We start from the raw sequence: 17,344 nt of genomic DNA, 5'->3' as shown, positions 1-17,344 counted from the left end.
AGAACAGTACATGACGTGAAGTCCAGCCCATCACAACAGCTTGGAGACATTACAAACTAAAATGCTGATGTTCAATCGATGATAAAGTAACTGTTGTTAATAATTTGTTCATGGATAGGAGCAACACTGTCAGTAAACATGTTATAGAGGAAGATACCTTACGATTTTGTTTATTTGTCTTTATATTGCTCAGCATTAATTCAATTGTAGTTTCTATATTGGATGTGTATTTTCCGCATGTGTTTCTTTTAAAGTCCCACTAAAGTTGAAAATTGTCTCACATAAAATAAATCGTTGAGCATTAAAATAGCACATGGAAATGATTTTTTCTCTGACAATTATTTTTTCATGCCTAAAATGACTTGAATTTAACTCTACACCATTACCTCATTTAGTAAACGTAGATTTGTGAATATGCAAATTAAATCAAACTGCTATTTCACACAGTCAAATGTTTATGAGGTTTATGACATGCTTACATGGTTATGTACAGTTTCAAACCACTGCCGTTTTATGGAGAAAAGGTTTAAAATGATACATTTGCACATGGTTGGTCTTAAAGTAGAATAAAACATATAAACAACTTTATAACTACCACTGACTTCTATTTCTTTTATACTCTTTCTATCCTTAATATATATATATTTAAATCCTTAGCTTTGTATACTGTGGTAGGCTATATGAGACTAGTTTTTTACTGCACTTATGCTTTTTTGTCCTTATGTTTTTCCAGTCGCTTCTATTGTTGACCTCATTTGTAAGTCGCTTTGGATAAAAGCGTCTGCTAAATGACTAAATGTAAATTAAAACACGATTTTATGAGGGGGGGGGGCTTTAAAGGGATAGTACACCCAAAATATTCTGTCATTGTTTATTCACCGTCATGTATTTGACTCATTCTTCTGTGGAACACAATAGAAGATAGTTTGAGGAATGTCTCTGCGGTTTTGTGTCCAAACAATAGAAGTCAATGGAAGCTAATGTTGTTTGGTTACCAATGTTCTTTAAAATATCTTCTGTTTTCTGCAGAAGAAAGAAAGGCTTGGAATGACATGAGGGTGAGTAAATGATGAAAGAGTTTACATTTTACACCTTAACACTGATGATTAACTTATTGTTGATATAAACAACACTTGACTATAGAAAATATTTCAAAAAAATGTGCTCCATGATACCACGTAACTATTATGCTCAGTGGATGACTAGAGTCAACAGAAATGACAAAAATGCAGAAAATGCCATTGAGGAATTTTCCTCCCCAATGGCCTTAGATTTTACAAAGCCTACTGCTCCCACCCTCACATTACTTCTGCTTGTTACCCCAGTCAGGGGTCATTCCACATGTATAGACTTTCTTTCTTACTCTTGGACCACTAACATTGGCTCTCAATGTACTTTGTACATCCTGAATTTTTGGAAAAGGTTAAGAACAGCAAGTCAAAGTGATCAGTGAAGAGTCACTTGCGATAATAAAGTATAGACCACTTCGCAATATGTAAAATCTGGTCCAGAAGCATTTTCGTTTACTTACTTACTTTACATTTTACATTTTTAAACATTTTAAATTACATAGATTATAAATGTTTATTTGTTTGTATTTTGTTTAAACGTTTGTGTGGTGACACAGGAAGTTCTTCTGGACCAGCGCTAAACATCATCTGAAGTGGTCTATAATGACTCATTTTTGGAACATGGAAAAATAACTGACAAGACACAAGAGTAGCTTTACTCACGCATCTCTGTAGTTGATGACAGTATCTACAATGGCGTTCATCTGTTTTGTGAGTTTGGATGGGTTTGGGGACAGCTTCTCTGCTGGAGGCCGTCCTCTCCTTTTCTTGGCCTTCTCTCCGTCCTCACGCCTGCTGCTGTCTTTGTCCACGCGTCTCCTGCGCTTGCACTTCTTTAGACGTATCTCCTCCTCAATTTCCTCCAGGTTTCCATCTTCAATGGCCTGCCGGGTAACAAAATCAACAGTTGAAGTGACAGTTCGCCTCAAAATGAGACTAGCTGTTCAAACACAAATTGCTTTTTTGTTCTCTGTGAAACAGTAGTGAAATCAAAGTCCCTTTAGGGAAGCCGTGACGCTCGGTGGCCATGTTTGCAAACACCTCTGGACGGCTAATTTGGTGAGGCAAAACCAAAGGCCTATCTATTTGAATTCTTTAAATTCACGTGCCTAAAATCACAATTAAATAACATATTCAGAGTAACAATTAAATCAGACATCAATTGTATCATGACTTGTTTCTCAAGCTGAAACTGTGCAAAAAAAATCGAAGCCGCTTTAGCAGACGCACACAGCGCTTTACGAGCCTTGTGTGAGGGCCTTCCCCAGAAAATCATCAACTTAAATTGACTGATGATTGGCTCTTTTTGGATACAGTCGGGACTTCCTTTGCTAGAGTGGCCTTATTGCATTCCCTCCACATTCATATTAATATCAAGTGCATCCTGTTCATATCTTATATCCTTGGAGACATTTTGATCTTTTATTTTCACTTCATGAACAGAAGGGGGGCTGAGGCTGTCATCTGCTTTTGTTGAGTTCATTTTTGAGTGAACTATCCCTTTAAGATCAGGTAAGGACACAAAGTCATAAACACATAATCTGGTCGATAATTTGCAAAAGGAACATTTGACAGAAATGACAACATGAAACATGATGACACAATTATCGACTCTTTACAGTCTAGTGACAATTAGCATTTAGATAACCGAGTTTCATCGATACTAGATTTCCACCAAAGCAAAATTGGCCGGGAATAGACATTCATACAAAAGATTAAATGCTTTAAACTGTATGGCGCTGATCTACGTTCCAAACAGATAAATTCCGTCACTGTTATTCTGCAAATGGTACTGATTAGGGAACTACACATGACAGTGAATATTTGATTGGAAGGCTTCACCGAGTCCCCATGGGCAGTCATGAAACCTTATCATTACGTTTTCATTAGCACACACTACATCTATAAGTGCTAGAAAGTACTGACTAGAGAGAACCCGACTGAGGGCCTTGATTATAGAGCCATTTGGACTTTCATCAGTCTTCCAATCTGACATGATTGAGCACAGCATTTGTGCAGAGTTGTTCTTAATTAAATCCATCTGTCTGGCATCTCCTCTCCATCCTCGCCTTACTTTTCTTACACAGATGGATATGGTGGGATTCTCTCATCTTTCCGGTCCTCTCTGAAGGCACATTTCGCATGAATATTTACAGGGAATGAGTCATTCTCCTCCAGTGGATGTAGTGAGTGCTGTAATGCATTTGTGTTGTTTATTTTGGCCTTATGCCTGCCCTCACTGTAAAGCAGAGAAATACGAGGGATTCTGCTGGGCTAGCCTTGCGCCCAAGACCGCACCGCAGGACTCAGAATCTCAATATATGCCTCAAAACGCATGTAATCCTGCAACCGACTGAGCAAAAGCAAAGAAATCCGTAGTAAATCCACTGAACCCTAGAGATGCCTTCAGAAACCACTCTCTTTGAGAAGCGGGAAGCATATAAATCCGTCTTTGTTATTTTGTTCTTCCGTAACATTTGCTTTAAAACTCTGGTGCAAAGGCAGGTTGTCATAATACACCTGCTGTGCAGCTGGGGCAGAGCCTTCATTTGAGCATAACGTAAATATAGAAACACGGCCGTTAAATAAACAAACTAGGCCATAAAGGTATATAACCTATAAATGTTGTTTGCTTTCGAAACCGAACCGACAGATTAATGGAAGACTTTTAGGGTGCAATTAGTCTTTCAAAACACTACCAGATGTTACATATGGTCTAGGCAATTTGGCATTCCATAATAACAACTAAGCACATTCAAATGTCCTGTTGGAAAAGCCCCAATTGCATATATGCATACACAAGGGCTGCATGATGTTACAGAAAAATGTGATATGCAATACATTTCAATATTGCTACAATAATGTTTCTGTTAAATCAATTTGAACCCATATGCATGTTTCACATTCTTTCAGATCATTTATCATGTCCACACTTTGGAGGAGCTGGTGGAGTGGGTTTGGGTTTTTGTCCGTATGCTTTATCACAATTGCAAAGTCCAAAATTAACTTTTCTGTTTCATTTTTTACATTTACATTTAGTCATTTGGCAGACGCTTTTATCCAAAGCGACTTACAGTGCACTTATTACAGGGACAATCCCCCTGGAGCAACATGAGTAAAGTGTCTTGCTCAAGGACACACTGGTGGTGGCTGCTGGGATCGAACCAGCAACCTTTGATTTACCAGTCAGTGGTTTAACCCACTAAACCACCATCTCCACCATTTTTTCATGTTATGTGATTACGGTATGTCTGTTTTAATGATGGTAGGTTTTTCTTGCTGTCCCATTTTGCCTTTATATGAAGAGTGAGAAAGAGGGCGTAACCCAAAACCGAATCGAAAGTTGATTGGTGACACCCTAACATTTTTTAACTCGATTGACGAATGAATACAGAAAAGCATTAAGAAAATGACAAAGAAAAGCTACTGGCAAACAGAGAGAGAGACGCATTCTGCAAATGCCTCTTTAAAAAACGATTTATAAATGTACTTTTATTATTTGAATTATCAACATTTTAAAACATGAATTAAATAAACACTTATCTTTTTATAATTATTTATAAATTTGTATTGCATTATGTTTTTATGTTTATTGTGTAATACATTTTCTTGTTCTATTTTAAAAATATGAAATAAACCATTTTAAATGTCTATTAAGTTGCCCATTAAAAAAGTGATTTATTTATCTAAAATATTGATATATGATAATGACATAAAACATAAAACTCTAAATGGCGCAGTCCCAAAGTCTAAACCAATCTGACATAATAACATTACTACACGGTGCAGCTGATTGGTTCCTTGCGTATCAGCAGCCAATGAGCTTGGTGCTCTACGTTTAAATCTTGGCTAGTGATTGTTGTAGCAGTGCAGCGCTTTTCAGAATTCCTCCTCCTTCCCCAGCTCCACCTGTATAGATCTGATACAAGTTGATCACGTAAGCTACGTGGGGTTTATTCATATATGTGCACTTGTGCAGCAGCAGCATGTTGTGGATCTATTGGCAGTAGCAAGTATACGTACGACAGAATACATTTATGTGTCATGAACACTACCATACTAAGCATTTAGAGGGTTGTCATGACAGAAATTCCATCCATCCATCCATCCATCCATTTTCTACCGCTTATCCGGGGCCGGGTCGCGGGGGCAGCAGTCTAAGCAGGGATGCCCAGACTTCCCTCTCCCTAGCCACTTCCTCCAGCTCTTCCGGGGGGACACCGAGGCGTTCCCAGGCCAGCCGGGAGACATAGTCCCTCCAGAGTGTCCTAGGTCTTCCCCGGGGTCTTCTCCCGGTGGGACATGCCCGGAACACCTTACCGGGAAGGCGTCCAGGGGGCATCCGGAAAAGATGCCCGAGCCACCTCAGCTGGCCCCTCTCGATGTGGAGGAGCAGCGGATCTACTCTGAGCTCCTCCCGAGTGACCGAGCTTCTCACCCTATCTCTAAGGGATCGCCCGGCCACCCTGCGGAGAAAGCTCATTTCGGCCGCCTGTATCCGGGATCTTGTCCTTTCGGTCATGACCCACAGCTCATGACCATAGGTGAGAGTAGGAACGTAGATTGACCGGTAAATCGAGAGCTTCGCTTTGCGGCTCAGCTCCTTCTTCACCACGACAGACCGGTACAGCGACTGCATTACTGCAGAAGCTGCACCGATCCGTCTGTCAATCTCCCGCTCCATCCTTCCCTCACTCGTGAACAAGACCCCCAGATACTTGAACTCCTCCACTTGAGGCAGGAACTCTCCACCTACCTGAAGTGAGCAAGCCACCCTTTTCCGGCTGAGAACCATGGCCTCAGATTTGGAGGTGCTGATTCATTGACAGAAATATGACAGAAATTCATTTTTCATTTTATTTTTAAGCGACACTCCTGCTGTCTGACCCCTTGTGTTCCCCTGCCAGTTTTCCCTGTGTTTTCACCTCATGGACTTCATTTCCCATCACCCCCTTGCACCTGACACCATCTTTGATTACACCCGCACCTGAGGCCCATGATTACGCTCACACTTGAACCTCATCCCTGGACACTATATTTACTATGTGTTGTGTTCAATATCTAGTCTAGTTCAGACTACTTACTCGTGAATGTTACCTGTTGTTCACTTGTGGATGATACTTACCTGTGGATAGCTTTCCAGTAGCTCAGTGGTAAAAGCGTAGAGTTAACAACACAAGATCGTGGGTTCGATCCCAGTGTATTGCCCATACTTAGAAACAAATCTATAGGATAATGCAATATAAGTCGCTTTGGATAAAAGAGTCTACCAAATGGGTGAATTTAGCTGTTTGTTCTCTATTGGATTATATTTACCTGAGGATATTACCTGTTTGTTTTCCTGTGGATTTATACTCGCCTGTGGATTTCCCCTGTTTGCTTCACATAGATATAAAAGTCATTAAACATCATTGACATTCATCTCCATTCAAGTACATCGTCCATCTGTCCACCCCAAGTGTTACACCTGCTTTTGTCTCAGTTTGTTTAAATTAAATCCTTAAAAACATCACACGTGTTGTCCCTAACTGAACACATCTCTCTTTTTTACTTAGACAACACATTTTGTGTTACTTTTAACACAACTTGTGATAAAAAAATTGATTTGATATATTTACCGTAGGAAATTTACAAAATATCTTCATGGAACATGATCATTACTTAAATCCCAATGGTTTTTGGGAAAAAAACATTTTGACCCATACAATGTTTTGTTGGCTATTGCCACAAATATTCCCGTGCTACTTAAGACTGGTTTTGTGGTCCATCGTCACAAATGTTAGAACATTCAAAACTGAAGCTAAAACAGAACGTGCTTCAGGATCAGTGTTAAGTGTTGTAAAATGTCCTATACAACCGTTTGTTTACTCTAGTCTAAAGGGATCTAATGTATCACATTATGTGCATTATACATTAGGTCAGTAGTAGAAGTGACACACTCTACAATGCTTTTTCTGGAGCACTCAACCGATAGACTCACAGACGGCTAAATTCCAGGGTTCAGGAACTGTCTGTCTGTGGGGACACTGCTGGCTGTATGGCCAGCCAATAATGAGTGACCTCTGCTCCATGTCATCCACCGTTGTCATGGTGAGGTTGCGCCCGTGGTTAAGGAACTTTTCAGAGTTTAGCAGCATACTGCGAAAATAAGTGTTCTGCTGATGTCCTAACGCAGGGGGTGCTCAGTCACTGTGTGGATATGAGTCACTGATAAATGTTGTGTTAACAAGAGGGGAAAAAAGCATTAATGAAAAATTGCTTGTTAATTCTTGTTATCCATCACGAAAGTTATTTCTAAGGAAATACACCCAGCACAGCAGGATCACGATGTGTCAAAGCACAAGATAAATTAGACACTTTGACCAGAATGGTGAATCTGCAATAAAGTTAATTTAGCCTACAGTACAGTGACTCATGACTGTTTATCTTTACAAACAAAAACTACATACATAAAAACTCTCGATATGTCCACCACTTAAAGGGGTCAGACGGCTTAGACGAATATTATTGTTTGTTTTAGATGTTATACAATGTGTATACACGTTTAATGTTCAAAAACGCTGTATTCTTCACATATTCTGCGTAGTGATTGGTCAAATACTGCAAGCGCGTGACGGAAATGTAACGTCTCTTACCATATTTGGAACATCAGGTTCCAGAGTAATTGTACTGACAGGTACGCCCACCATACGTGCATATACATTTGGGTGGTCTTAGTCAAATCATACCACGAACTGACGTAAATTTGTGGGGGTGTGGTTACATGAGGCGTTTCAGACAGGTCTGGGTGAGCATTCGCTTTTGGATAGAATACATCTTTTCTTCCGACACTTTAACTTTTGCAATTTTACGTGTCTTTTACATGCATGGGCAACATATAACACAACAAAGACACAGAAAAACGTATTTATGCCAAATGACCCCTTAAACTTACTAGGCATTTTTACAGAAAGCATACCATGCTTGTTATAATGGTAGGTTAGTCACACGGAGATGTGTGATAGTGTGTTCTGAATTTGACGCAGCACATACTGATCGCTATGCAGGTGGGTTGTAAAAAATTGAGACATACTACATTTTTGGATCTCACAGCTACTCCTTGCCTGTCAGTGCCTTACGAGATAACCAAGTGTCCATCGGATGCACACTTCAAATCCCAGAGGATGCAGCCAGTTATCTGGGTGTTTAGCGTACTGGTGTATTAATACTCTCCTGTTTAGTTTACAGTTAGCTATGTTTGCATTTTATGCATAGTGGGCCTATTCGGACACAGGGACTGACTGCCAGGTGGAGTGCAAATTCCAGAGGCCTGATTCACGAAAATATTCTTTAAAGAGAGTTTAGATGGTCAATTGTGTCCCAAAACAAATTGGTTACAAACATTCTTCCAAATATCATTCTTTGGCTGAATTATTGCAGGGATGTGATCAGCCAAGGACAAAAAAGAAGGAACATTGCATGCACCCGAACCCAACCCCTATCCCCCCAAAATAGTCTTTAATGTTACTAATTAAATCTGACAGGATTAAAAACTGGCAACTATTTGCCAAAAAATATATTTTATTTTCACTTATTAAAACAAAAACAAACTATTATAATTACCCAGTTTTGAATAGCCATTTTTTAAATAGCAGTTCAAATTAGTTTAAAAGTCACCTAAACAATACTGTATTTAATAAAGAAGGTGCTTCGTCCAAATATCTAATGCTAATGTCAAATGCGATGGCACCCATTGAGATGTTTATATTAGGCCTACTTTCAATTTGATTTTAATCAGCAATAATTCAATTAAACAATAATTGAACACAAAAAGTAAAGAAAACGGTGGCCTCAAGAGACTTCCATACAAAGCAGCGTTTCCCATTCAATGCATTTACTTGCCCCAGGTATATTTATGGCCGCCCTAGTTTATTTGGCGACACATTTATTTTATCCATCTGTGCTAATGACTGTATCTGTGATCGAATAACAATAAAGTTATTGCAAAGATGCTCAGTTTATTATTCAAATAGACTTCAATTTCGCTGCCTATGTTTCTCTGGGCTGCCTTCGTGCACAAAGTCATGGCGTTCAGCTGCTATTTGTAACTAAACGCTGTGAGTGTTTTTTTTACTAAAAAAGTGATTTTGTCAACACTAACACGATGTGATGAAGTCACAAATATGCTAATTAGTTCATGACGTCGACAGCGCCACAAGTCTGTGAAAATCCTATGGGAAATACTAAACACCCATTAGATGGCGCATCTACGTCATTCATTCAGAGTTTGTCTGCATTAATCAACATGTAATAAAGGTATTTGCAAACCCTGCATGTTGTGGTTTCAGTTCATTTAAATGTGTGCTTCAGAAGAGACTTAAACGCGTTAATACGTAGACCATGACTAGATCGGCCATTTGTATCGTTTCAAACCATGAAATCAAGTTTTAGTCTCTGTTTATCTAGATAATGTTATAATGTCAAAGCTTATCATATAGACGTCTCAACCTCCAAACTCAGGATTTTCTGTATACGTAACAAAACACCGTTCAGTTCCCCACTTAATTAAAAATGACAAAACACGCGTTTTTGAGTACCAAAACAGCTGTGTTTAGTGTCAATTTTTCACGGACTCTCTGGATACACAAAGATAACTCGCAAAATTATGTTCTGAATGAATGAAGCGGTTTCTCTGCATTTATAACAAGCATACGTGTGCATAACATTGAGAGCGTACATGTCACAAGCTTTCCAGCGCCACCAGCCACGCCACCCCACATCAGCGCCTTCACCCGTTCCCATTCACCGGACTTTCACCGTTACAGAATATACTTCCCATAATGCCTTGCAGCCGTTTACAACCATGATTGCACTCACACCTGAACATCCCCAGAACACTATATATTCCCTGCTTTTATTTGTCAAGTCTAGTTGAATTATGTTCTGTGCACTAGTTGGACATATCTGTTTTACTATGTATGTTACCCATTGTTTGGATATATACTCACCTGTGGATGTTACCCGTCGTGTGTTTACTCACCTGTGGATGTTACCTCGTCGTATGTTTACTCACCTGTGGATGTTACCTGTTACCCGGATTGTTACACCTGTCTTCTGTTCACCCATTAACCCTGCAATAAACCCAAGTCTATCTCAGCTCTACGTGTGGCATCGTCCCTCTACCTGTATTGTTACAGTAGAGAGGATCCTGTTGGCCGGCTGTATGATGACTAAACGCACATCCTCAAACCCCTACCCACTAATCCCGTCACAAATTAAGATAAATCTTATTTTGCAATTTACGCGTGGGATCCCAAAAGTTGCCAGCCAGCGCCAGCGGTTTTTACATTTTCACTAAATGTTGATGGCTCACAGTACATTTTCTGTAATTAATTCATGGATAAACATTACATCAAATGAAAGAACAGAGTCTCAGCTCTCAAACAAAAGAAACCGTATTCTTCTAACTTCATTTGATCTATTTTTATCACCCCTTAAATGTGAGTAGGTTTCTTCAAAAATACATCATTTTGATTAAACAGCTGAGATAATTAAAATTTTTGGTCAAAGATTCCACCCAGATTAAACTAAGAACAATCATTAAAAACAGATAAAACATATATGTTCAATGTTCAGAGCTTCTGTACTTTTTCCAAAGGTGTGTAACAGCGCCACCTGCTGTATAACAGTACAAACACCAATTGCCGTAATAACTCGTCTTTGGCAGGAACGTTTTTTTTAAATGAAGAGATAACTAAATAAGGGAAAGAGTTAAGCTGAAAACACATCTCTTCCGTCAGCACCTGTCCGATTATTCCTGATCTCTATATCCTTTCTACTCTATATATATAAAAAAACACCTGCCTGCCATGAAAGAAGAATGCGTTCAGTAAGAATCTGTTCAAGGTAAACATGCACTAAATCAGCTTTAAACTAACGTCTTTAAGACATTTAAGACTATTTCAGACATCATCATCACCATTATCATATATTTTATACATTATGAGAATATACTGCTTAACACAATAATAAGTTTGCGGTTTGGTTATTTATTCTGAATATTAGTCCCCGTCAACTATTGACCGAGAGAGAGAAGACAATAAGCTACTGATGTTAATGAATTAAAAAGTATAAATCGGGATAAAATGCATTTTATAATGTCTAGAAACATAGTGTATATATTAAATTCACAATGATTATGGTTATTAATATGTATGTTTGTATTGTTTCTGACCAAAAATATTAAAATGCATGAAAGTACACCAAATAGCGTCTTTATTTTTTTTTCTTCATTACTTTAGCATTATTTATATATATATATTTATCCTATAGCACCTTCTAATGACTGAAGAACTGATGAGTGTGTCTGTGTTCAGTTTGGCTGCCTGTGCGTGCAACCATTTTACGTCATCGAAAAAGAACATGGCGGACTCCTTATGTTAAAATAAGTATTACATTTCTTTCTTTTTTTTAAGAAATAATAACAACAAATGCGAGTAGTCTAAGGCTATTACAATGTATTAAGCCATACATCTCTCTATACACCGAGTTACCTTTAAAGACATTTTGACAAGATTATGAAATTAAGAACTTTCTCAGGACCTTTTTTTCATAAACTTAAGTTCGGCAGTTGGCAAACCTTTCTTCTTAAGAATGTTTTGTGAATCTGGCCCAAAGATAAATGGTGGACCTGGTTCCATGTCTAACACTCAGCTTTGCAGCGACTGCAAGTGCCTTATCCTCATTGTATTATCTAGATTTTAGATCTTCGGTGCAACTGTTTTTGTCTGTGTCCTTGAATTTTATTCTAAACAAGATGAATGCTTATAAATGAATAGCTGAAATACACTACGTTGTGCCTAAAACTGCTGGCCCAGACAATACAGAAGAGAAATGTTTCTCACTCAGACAGATCACGTAAGTGCCATTTTCTTTACTCTGATTGGTGGCCACCGCATCTCAATTGTGTCACGCCCCTGGACATGCCCACATTACATTGCCAATGGTCAATGTCGTGTCGCCTCAAATTGCCAATCAAGAGCCATGATGGAGGGAGCAAAACAGCCTTCACGGCTGACTAACCACTCTTTGGGCACCCTCAAACTGACACACACACATGCACAACACGCAAGAACAGATCTCAGGTTGCGAGCCCTTGCAAGAGTATTTACTTCCCTAGACCAGCATTTAGACCAGCAGGGTTCTCTCTCCCTCCGTGACACACTTCATTTTCCCAACACAGTTGAATGTTTGCTAAACTCTGTGCGGTCAACCGTCCAAATCAATTTGTTGAGCCATTGAGCTGTATAGATGGGAAGATACTCTGTAAAAGCGATCTTCGAGAATAACTTCAAGCATTGGGTACAAAAGAAGGCATCACGCAGTAACGCTAAGCATTTCCTCAAAACTAAAACCGGGAAACCACCATAAGTACCGGAGAGACACTAAATAAGATTACAGTACAAGGCTGAATCCTCCAAAACGGCACAATAAAAGTGAGGGCGCTCGAAGAGCTATCATCAAAATGGCCTTTTACCACTTCATAAAAACTCACAGACCCCGCATTGTTTTCTCCAAAAACGCGATTGCAGTGTCAAACGTCCTTCCTCTTTCTGTATACTTTAGCTCCTCAGTGGGTCTCTGTTTACCAGGAGCTGGCTCCACGTTTAATTACCTCCCTTGCTGCTTTACACCTTCTGCCTCTGTGCTCAAACACAGTTTTGCTCTTGTTTCCTTCCAGCCAAACCCAACAGCAGACAAACCCCTCACCAAAAAGCATCACAAATCTTGATGCCCAGCGGCAAAACAGCATACTTATTATTGACCGGCACAGTCCACTAGTCCACTCTCAGCTCAGATATAATCTTTCAAATGCCGCGAAAATGACTGTCCTCATGCCAGCCTTGTGAGAGAAAATGACAGAGAAAATGGAAAAAGCTTGTTAGAGAGAGAATGGTCAATTTGTGACTGGATGGAGAATAAGAAAATAATCTAATTGGGTTTGGGGGACGAAATGCCACCAGGTTTATCGATCGAGAGTCTGTTTGTTATAGGTTTTCACAGAGCTGTATTTGTCATGTGTGTTTTGTTTTGTTGGCTTATCAATCATATAGCAGGGTTCATGTGCTGTGGAAGCAGGAGCAGAAGACAGTCAACATAACAGATACATTCTCTCCACAACATTTATGTCAATATTTTCGAAGCTTTTTCAAGCCATTTTCTTGAATGAATATAACCAGATGAATAGGCCAAGGTCTATAAATGTGAGTTTTGGTGATGCAGTATATTGCCATTTTATTTACACGTGTGTTTGTTAAAAAAAAACAGTTGACACCTCTTGTCATTTCAAACCTGTATGACTTTTCTTCCCGGCAGAACACAAGAGAACTTTTTTTAAATGTTGGTAACGAAACCGTTGGTCCCCTTTTACTTGCATTGAATTTGTGTCCATACAAGTCAACGAGAACCGAAGGTTTTTGGACACCAACTTTTTTCCAATTATATCTTTTTGTATTTTGCAGAGGACCTGACGACAGAATTTTCATTTTAAGGTGAACCGTTTCTTTAACATAAAAAGTCATTCATATTTTAGACTAGTGGTTCTTATCAGGGGAGCTGTGGTCCACAAGGGGGCCCCACTTGACTTCCATGATGAGCATTGAATAACATATATAACATATTTCTTATGATGAAATTATAATTATAAGTATTTTTGACGCGTCGCTTTGACAAGAGCCGCTGCAGTAAAGTGTACGTGTCTGTTTCTTAAATACAGCTGTTATCTTGATGTTTAAACGTCTTTCCAGTTTGAATGACGTTGAATACAATGAGGGCATTGGAGTAAAAAGGTTGAAAATACCCATTTAAGACGATTTTGCTATCTCTGTCATACGTTACATTTACCCTAACTTGCTGAATTAAACCAATACCTAAGTCATGGTCTACAGTAAAGTTTGATTTAGGGGTATTGTTAGGCACAATGCTGAGCGGAATAAATTCACCCTAAACCATGGCTTCACATGGCTTATTGCTATTACAAAACAGCAATCCCATCTAACTGGCGAGGTTTCATCAGACAAATATACAGTAAGAAAATATAATGATGTTGATTAAAATATATATATATTTCTCTACCAAACAATATAGTTCTTCAGAATTGTAATGATTGCTAAGCAACAAAGGCACAGGCTAGCAACAGGACGCATTCTGATGTAATGCAGACATGTGTATGTTTTGGAAATAACCAGAACTATCCGTTTTTAACTATTTGCTTGGATTTTACATGTATCTTTTACATTCCAATTTTATGAATATTCACAAGAAATATTAAGTTATTTGTTTTTTGAAAGAGTGTACTTGCATAAGTATGCTATTTCATATTATTATGACATTGTTGACAGATAAACCCACGGTGTAACAGCAAATTTTTTTTAAAATTTATGCAATTTTATACTAGAAATATAAAACAATATATAATTAACTGTTTTTTTTGCTGTCACACAATATGACACATTAATTCACAGTTTATTTGTCAACTGCCCATATAATCAGTGGCATAAAGTATAAAACGATATTAATGATAACCACAATTATTTCTGGGACAATATAAACTGAATCTGCAAAAAAAATAATGTGACAGGCCTACAGAAGGCCCTATCACTGATTAATATCCAGCTAAATAAATCAACACCTCTGTTGCAGTCAACTCTTCTGCAAATCAGCAGATTTATAGTGTATATAGATCATCTCAAAATGGCCAAATATTAGCTAATACGTGAACTCGCCTATCATGGCCGATGAAGACTTTGGATTAGGCCTAGATGGAATTTTTTGGATGGAAAAATGTTTCGGATGTGTAGTGTATCATTAAAAATGCCTCTAGTCAATTTATACTGTCAACACACCCATGCCAGACCTTCTTAAAGCATAGATAAGTATAGTGATGCACAGTAGCGAACCGTGACGTTTGAGCCTTTCAGATTGTGTTAAGTTTTTGTCTTCATTACCATCTGTTGGAGTAAAGGAAATTTAATGTGACAGACTAGATTAATTTCAAATGAAAAGCCAGGACATTACATCTCTGCTCAACATTATTCATCACAAAACCACACCATTAGGAAGAGTGTTGACGACCTGTGGGCTCCATGTTGCTATGGTAACAGGAAACCCCATCATCCAGATGGAATTGCATATGTATTATTATAAATTAACTGTGTCATATATTATTTGTGCTTTGTGGTCATGAGCAGCATACCCTCAGCCACTGCTTCTCGGTTAACGCGTCACTGTAGTCGACATCCCTGCGGTGGCGGGATCCCCGGCCGAAGATCTTGTCCTCCTCGTCCTCGCAGGTGAGGCGTTCCACCTCCGCATCATCTTTCAGGATCCAAGATGGCAACTCGTCTTCCTCCATTAGCCGAGGTTTACGCTTTGGGTTGCGTGCATCCTCTCGACGGCGGTCTAAATCCATTCGCTTCAAATGGCATTAATGAGTAAGGTTAGTTTAGAGTAAATGGTACGTTTCCTGCTCAAGTCATGGCTTTCAATTACACAGAGTCTCAAAAGCGAGAACATGCAGAACTCAAAATGTGAGTTACTTCTGAAAAAGCCTACAACAATTCTGAATGACCATGCAAGGAACAATTTGTGCAAGAAGCAAATTTTTGTAATTTCAATCTTACCATGAAGAGCTCAAATTCTTCCTCACTACGGGCAATCATTTGATTGAGAGTTTCATCATCTGGAACTTCATCCTCCTCCTGATGTCACACACACACAAATACATTAAGAATCACATACAGAAATCTGCTAAAAGACAATTACTTTTCAACATTTTTCATATATGTTAACTGGGAGAGAACACATCTTTGATTGGTCGATCAAACAAACAGTCCTACCCCGGACAAATGCCATCAGCTGCAACAACAACAACCTCAATCTTTTGATTTTGCCACAGAGGCATGATCCTTAATTATTATTCCACTTTGATCATCTTTGGATGATTATTTTTAGCTTCAAAAAATATTCAGGCAATCTCAGACAACTAAAACATGCTCAAGGTCAGTGGTTCTCAAACTGTGGTACTTAAAGAGACCCCGGTGGTACGTGACACGACAGAAAACTCTATATATTCATTTACATTTCGAGTTTTAAATACAATTACAAATGTTTGATTCATGATTGATGAATACGGAATACATCTCAGCCTATGTGCAATTTTAAAATAGGCGATGAACGATTATTTATTTATCATTGGTCGATGTAACTCAGGTGGGTGACGGGCAGCTCAAACACAGAACGGGAGCAGACAGATGCTTGTGAGTCCCTCACTCTCTCTCTTCCGACGAGCTGCTTGCAAATTACATTTTTTAATGTATGTCTGCACTTGAACCGCTGTTTAAAGATGTTGTTAATGCTATACAGCTCTAATTCAACACCTGTCTGCATCTACTCGAGATTAAATCAATGAAGTGTGTTGCAAAGTATTTTTGACGCGTCACTTTGACAAGAGCCGCTGCAGTAAAGTGTACGTGTCTGTTTCTTAAATACAGCTGTTATCTTGATGTTTAAGAATACGAATATTTATTTATCTTCTGTGTTTAATATACTTTCCACATTGTTTGTCTTTAATATAAGTGTAAGGAGGTTCAATTAAAAGGAAGGAAGGAGACGGGAACCGGCAGACATTTAAACATTTAATTAAATATTAACAAAACAAAAAGGCAGCCCCTCATGGTCGAATGCCGGCGAATAAAACATACACACAAACGTAAAAGGCTAAAAGATGTTCGGGCCCGGTCCACTCTAGTCAGCAGTCCCATCGCTCGTCCTCTTATACTCCCAATCTCCTCCATGAGATATGCAGGACCGGTGTTTGCACAGCTGATTCAAACTATCACTCACGCCTCACGGTTCTCGTCACGTCTTCCTAACCACAATAAGTTTTTAAGTCTTTCTGGAAGTTCCCACTAAGGCAATAAATCATAATAATAATATATAATAAATCCCTCATAAAAGTAATTTACAGAAACCTGTTTACGGTGCACAACGGAGGTGTTTTGTGTCAACTATTACTGCTGACTAGCATGTAGGAAACAATTATTAATAATACATTAGAACCGGAGGACAACGTGTAAAGATAAAGATTCACAGCTCTATTAATTTGAGGGTTAATTCATGTGATTTTCTATGACGGTCATTGGGTGGTACTTGGAACAACTAATTTTATTAAAGGTGATACTTGATCTGAAAAGTTTGATAACCACTGCTCTAAGTATTTCAGCACAACTTAACCG

The 17,344-nt window shown here is 38.7% G+C and overlaps 1 protein-coding gene across 2 annotated transcripts in view; it reads right to left on the bottom strand.

The window, feature by feature from the left end:
• The window catches only part of smarca2 (SWI/SNF related, matrix associated, actin dependent regulator of chromatin, subfamily a, member 2), a 56,651-nt gene that overhangs the window by 5,116 nt on the left and 34,191 nt on the right, over positions 1 to 17,344 (bottom strand). For both annotated transcript variants that reach the window (XM_056745166.1, XM_056745167.1), the window contains exons 27-29: positions 15,731 to 15,808; positions 15,304 to 15,522; positions 1,734 to 1,954 (exon numbers count right to left, since the gene is read on the bottom strand). In XM_056745166.1, coding sequence (XP_056601144.1) covers positions 1,734 to 1,954; positions 15,304 to 15,522; positions 15,731 to 15,808 — 518 coding nt within the window. The remainder of the gene's footprint in view (positions 1 to 1,733; positions 1,955 to 15,303; positions 15,523 to 15,730; positions 15,809 to 17,344) is intronic.

Source organism: Triplophysa dalaica, chromosome 4 (genome assembly GCF_015846415.1).
Source record: "Triplophysa dalaica isolate WHDGS20190420 chromosome 4, ASM1584641v1, whole genome shotgun sequence".
Classification (NCBI taxonomy): Eukaryota; Metazoa; Chordata; class Actinopteri; order Cypriniformes; family Nemacheilidae; genus Triplophysa; species Triplophysa dalaica.
Note: the sequence above shows the minus strand (reverse complement) of the source record. Positions and strands in the feature narration are given on the sequence as shown.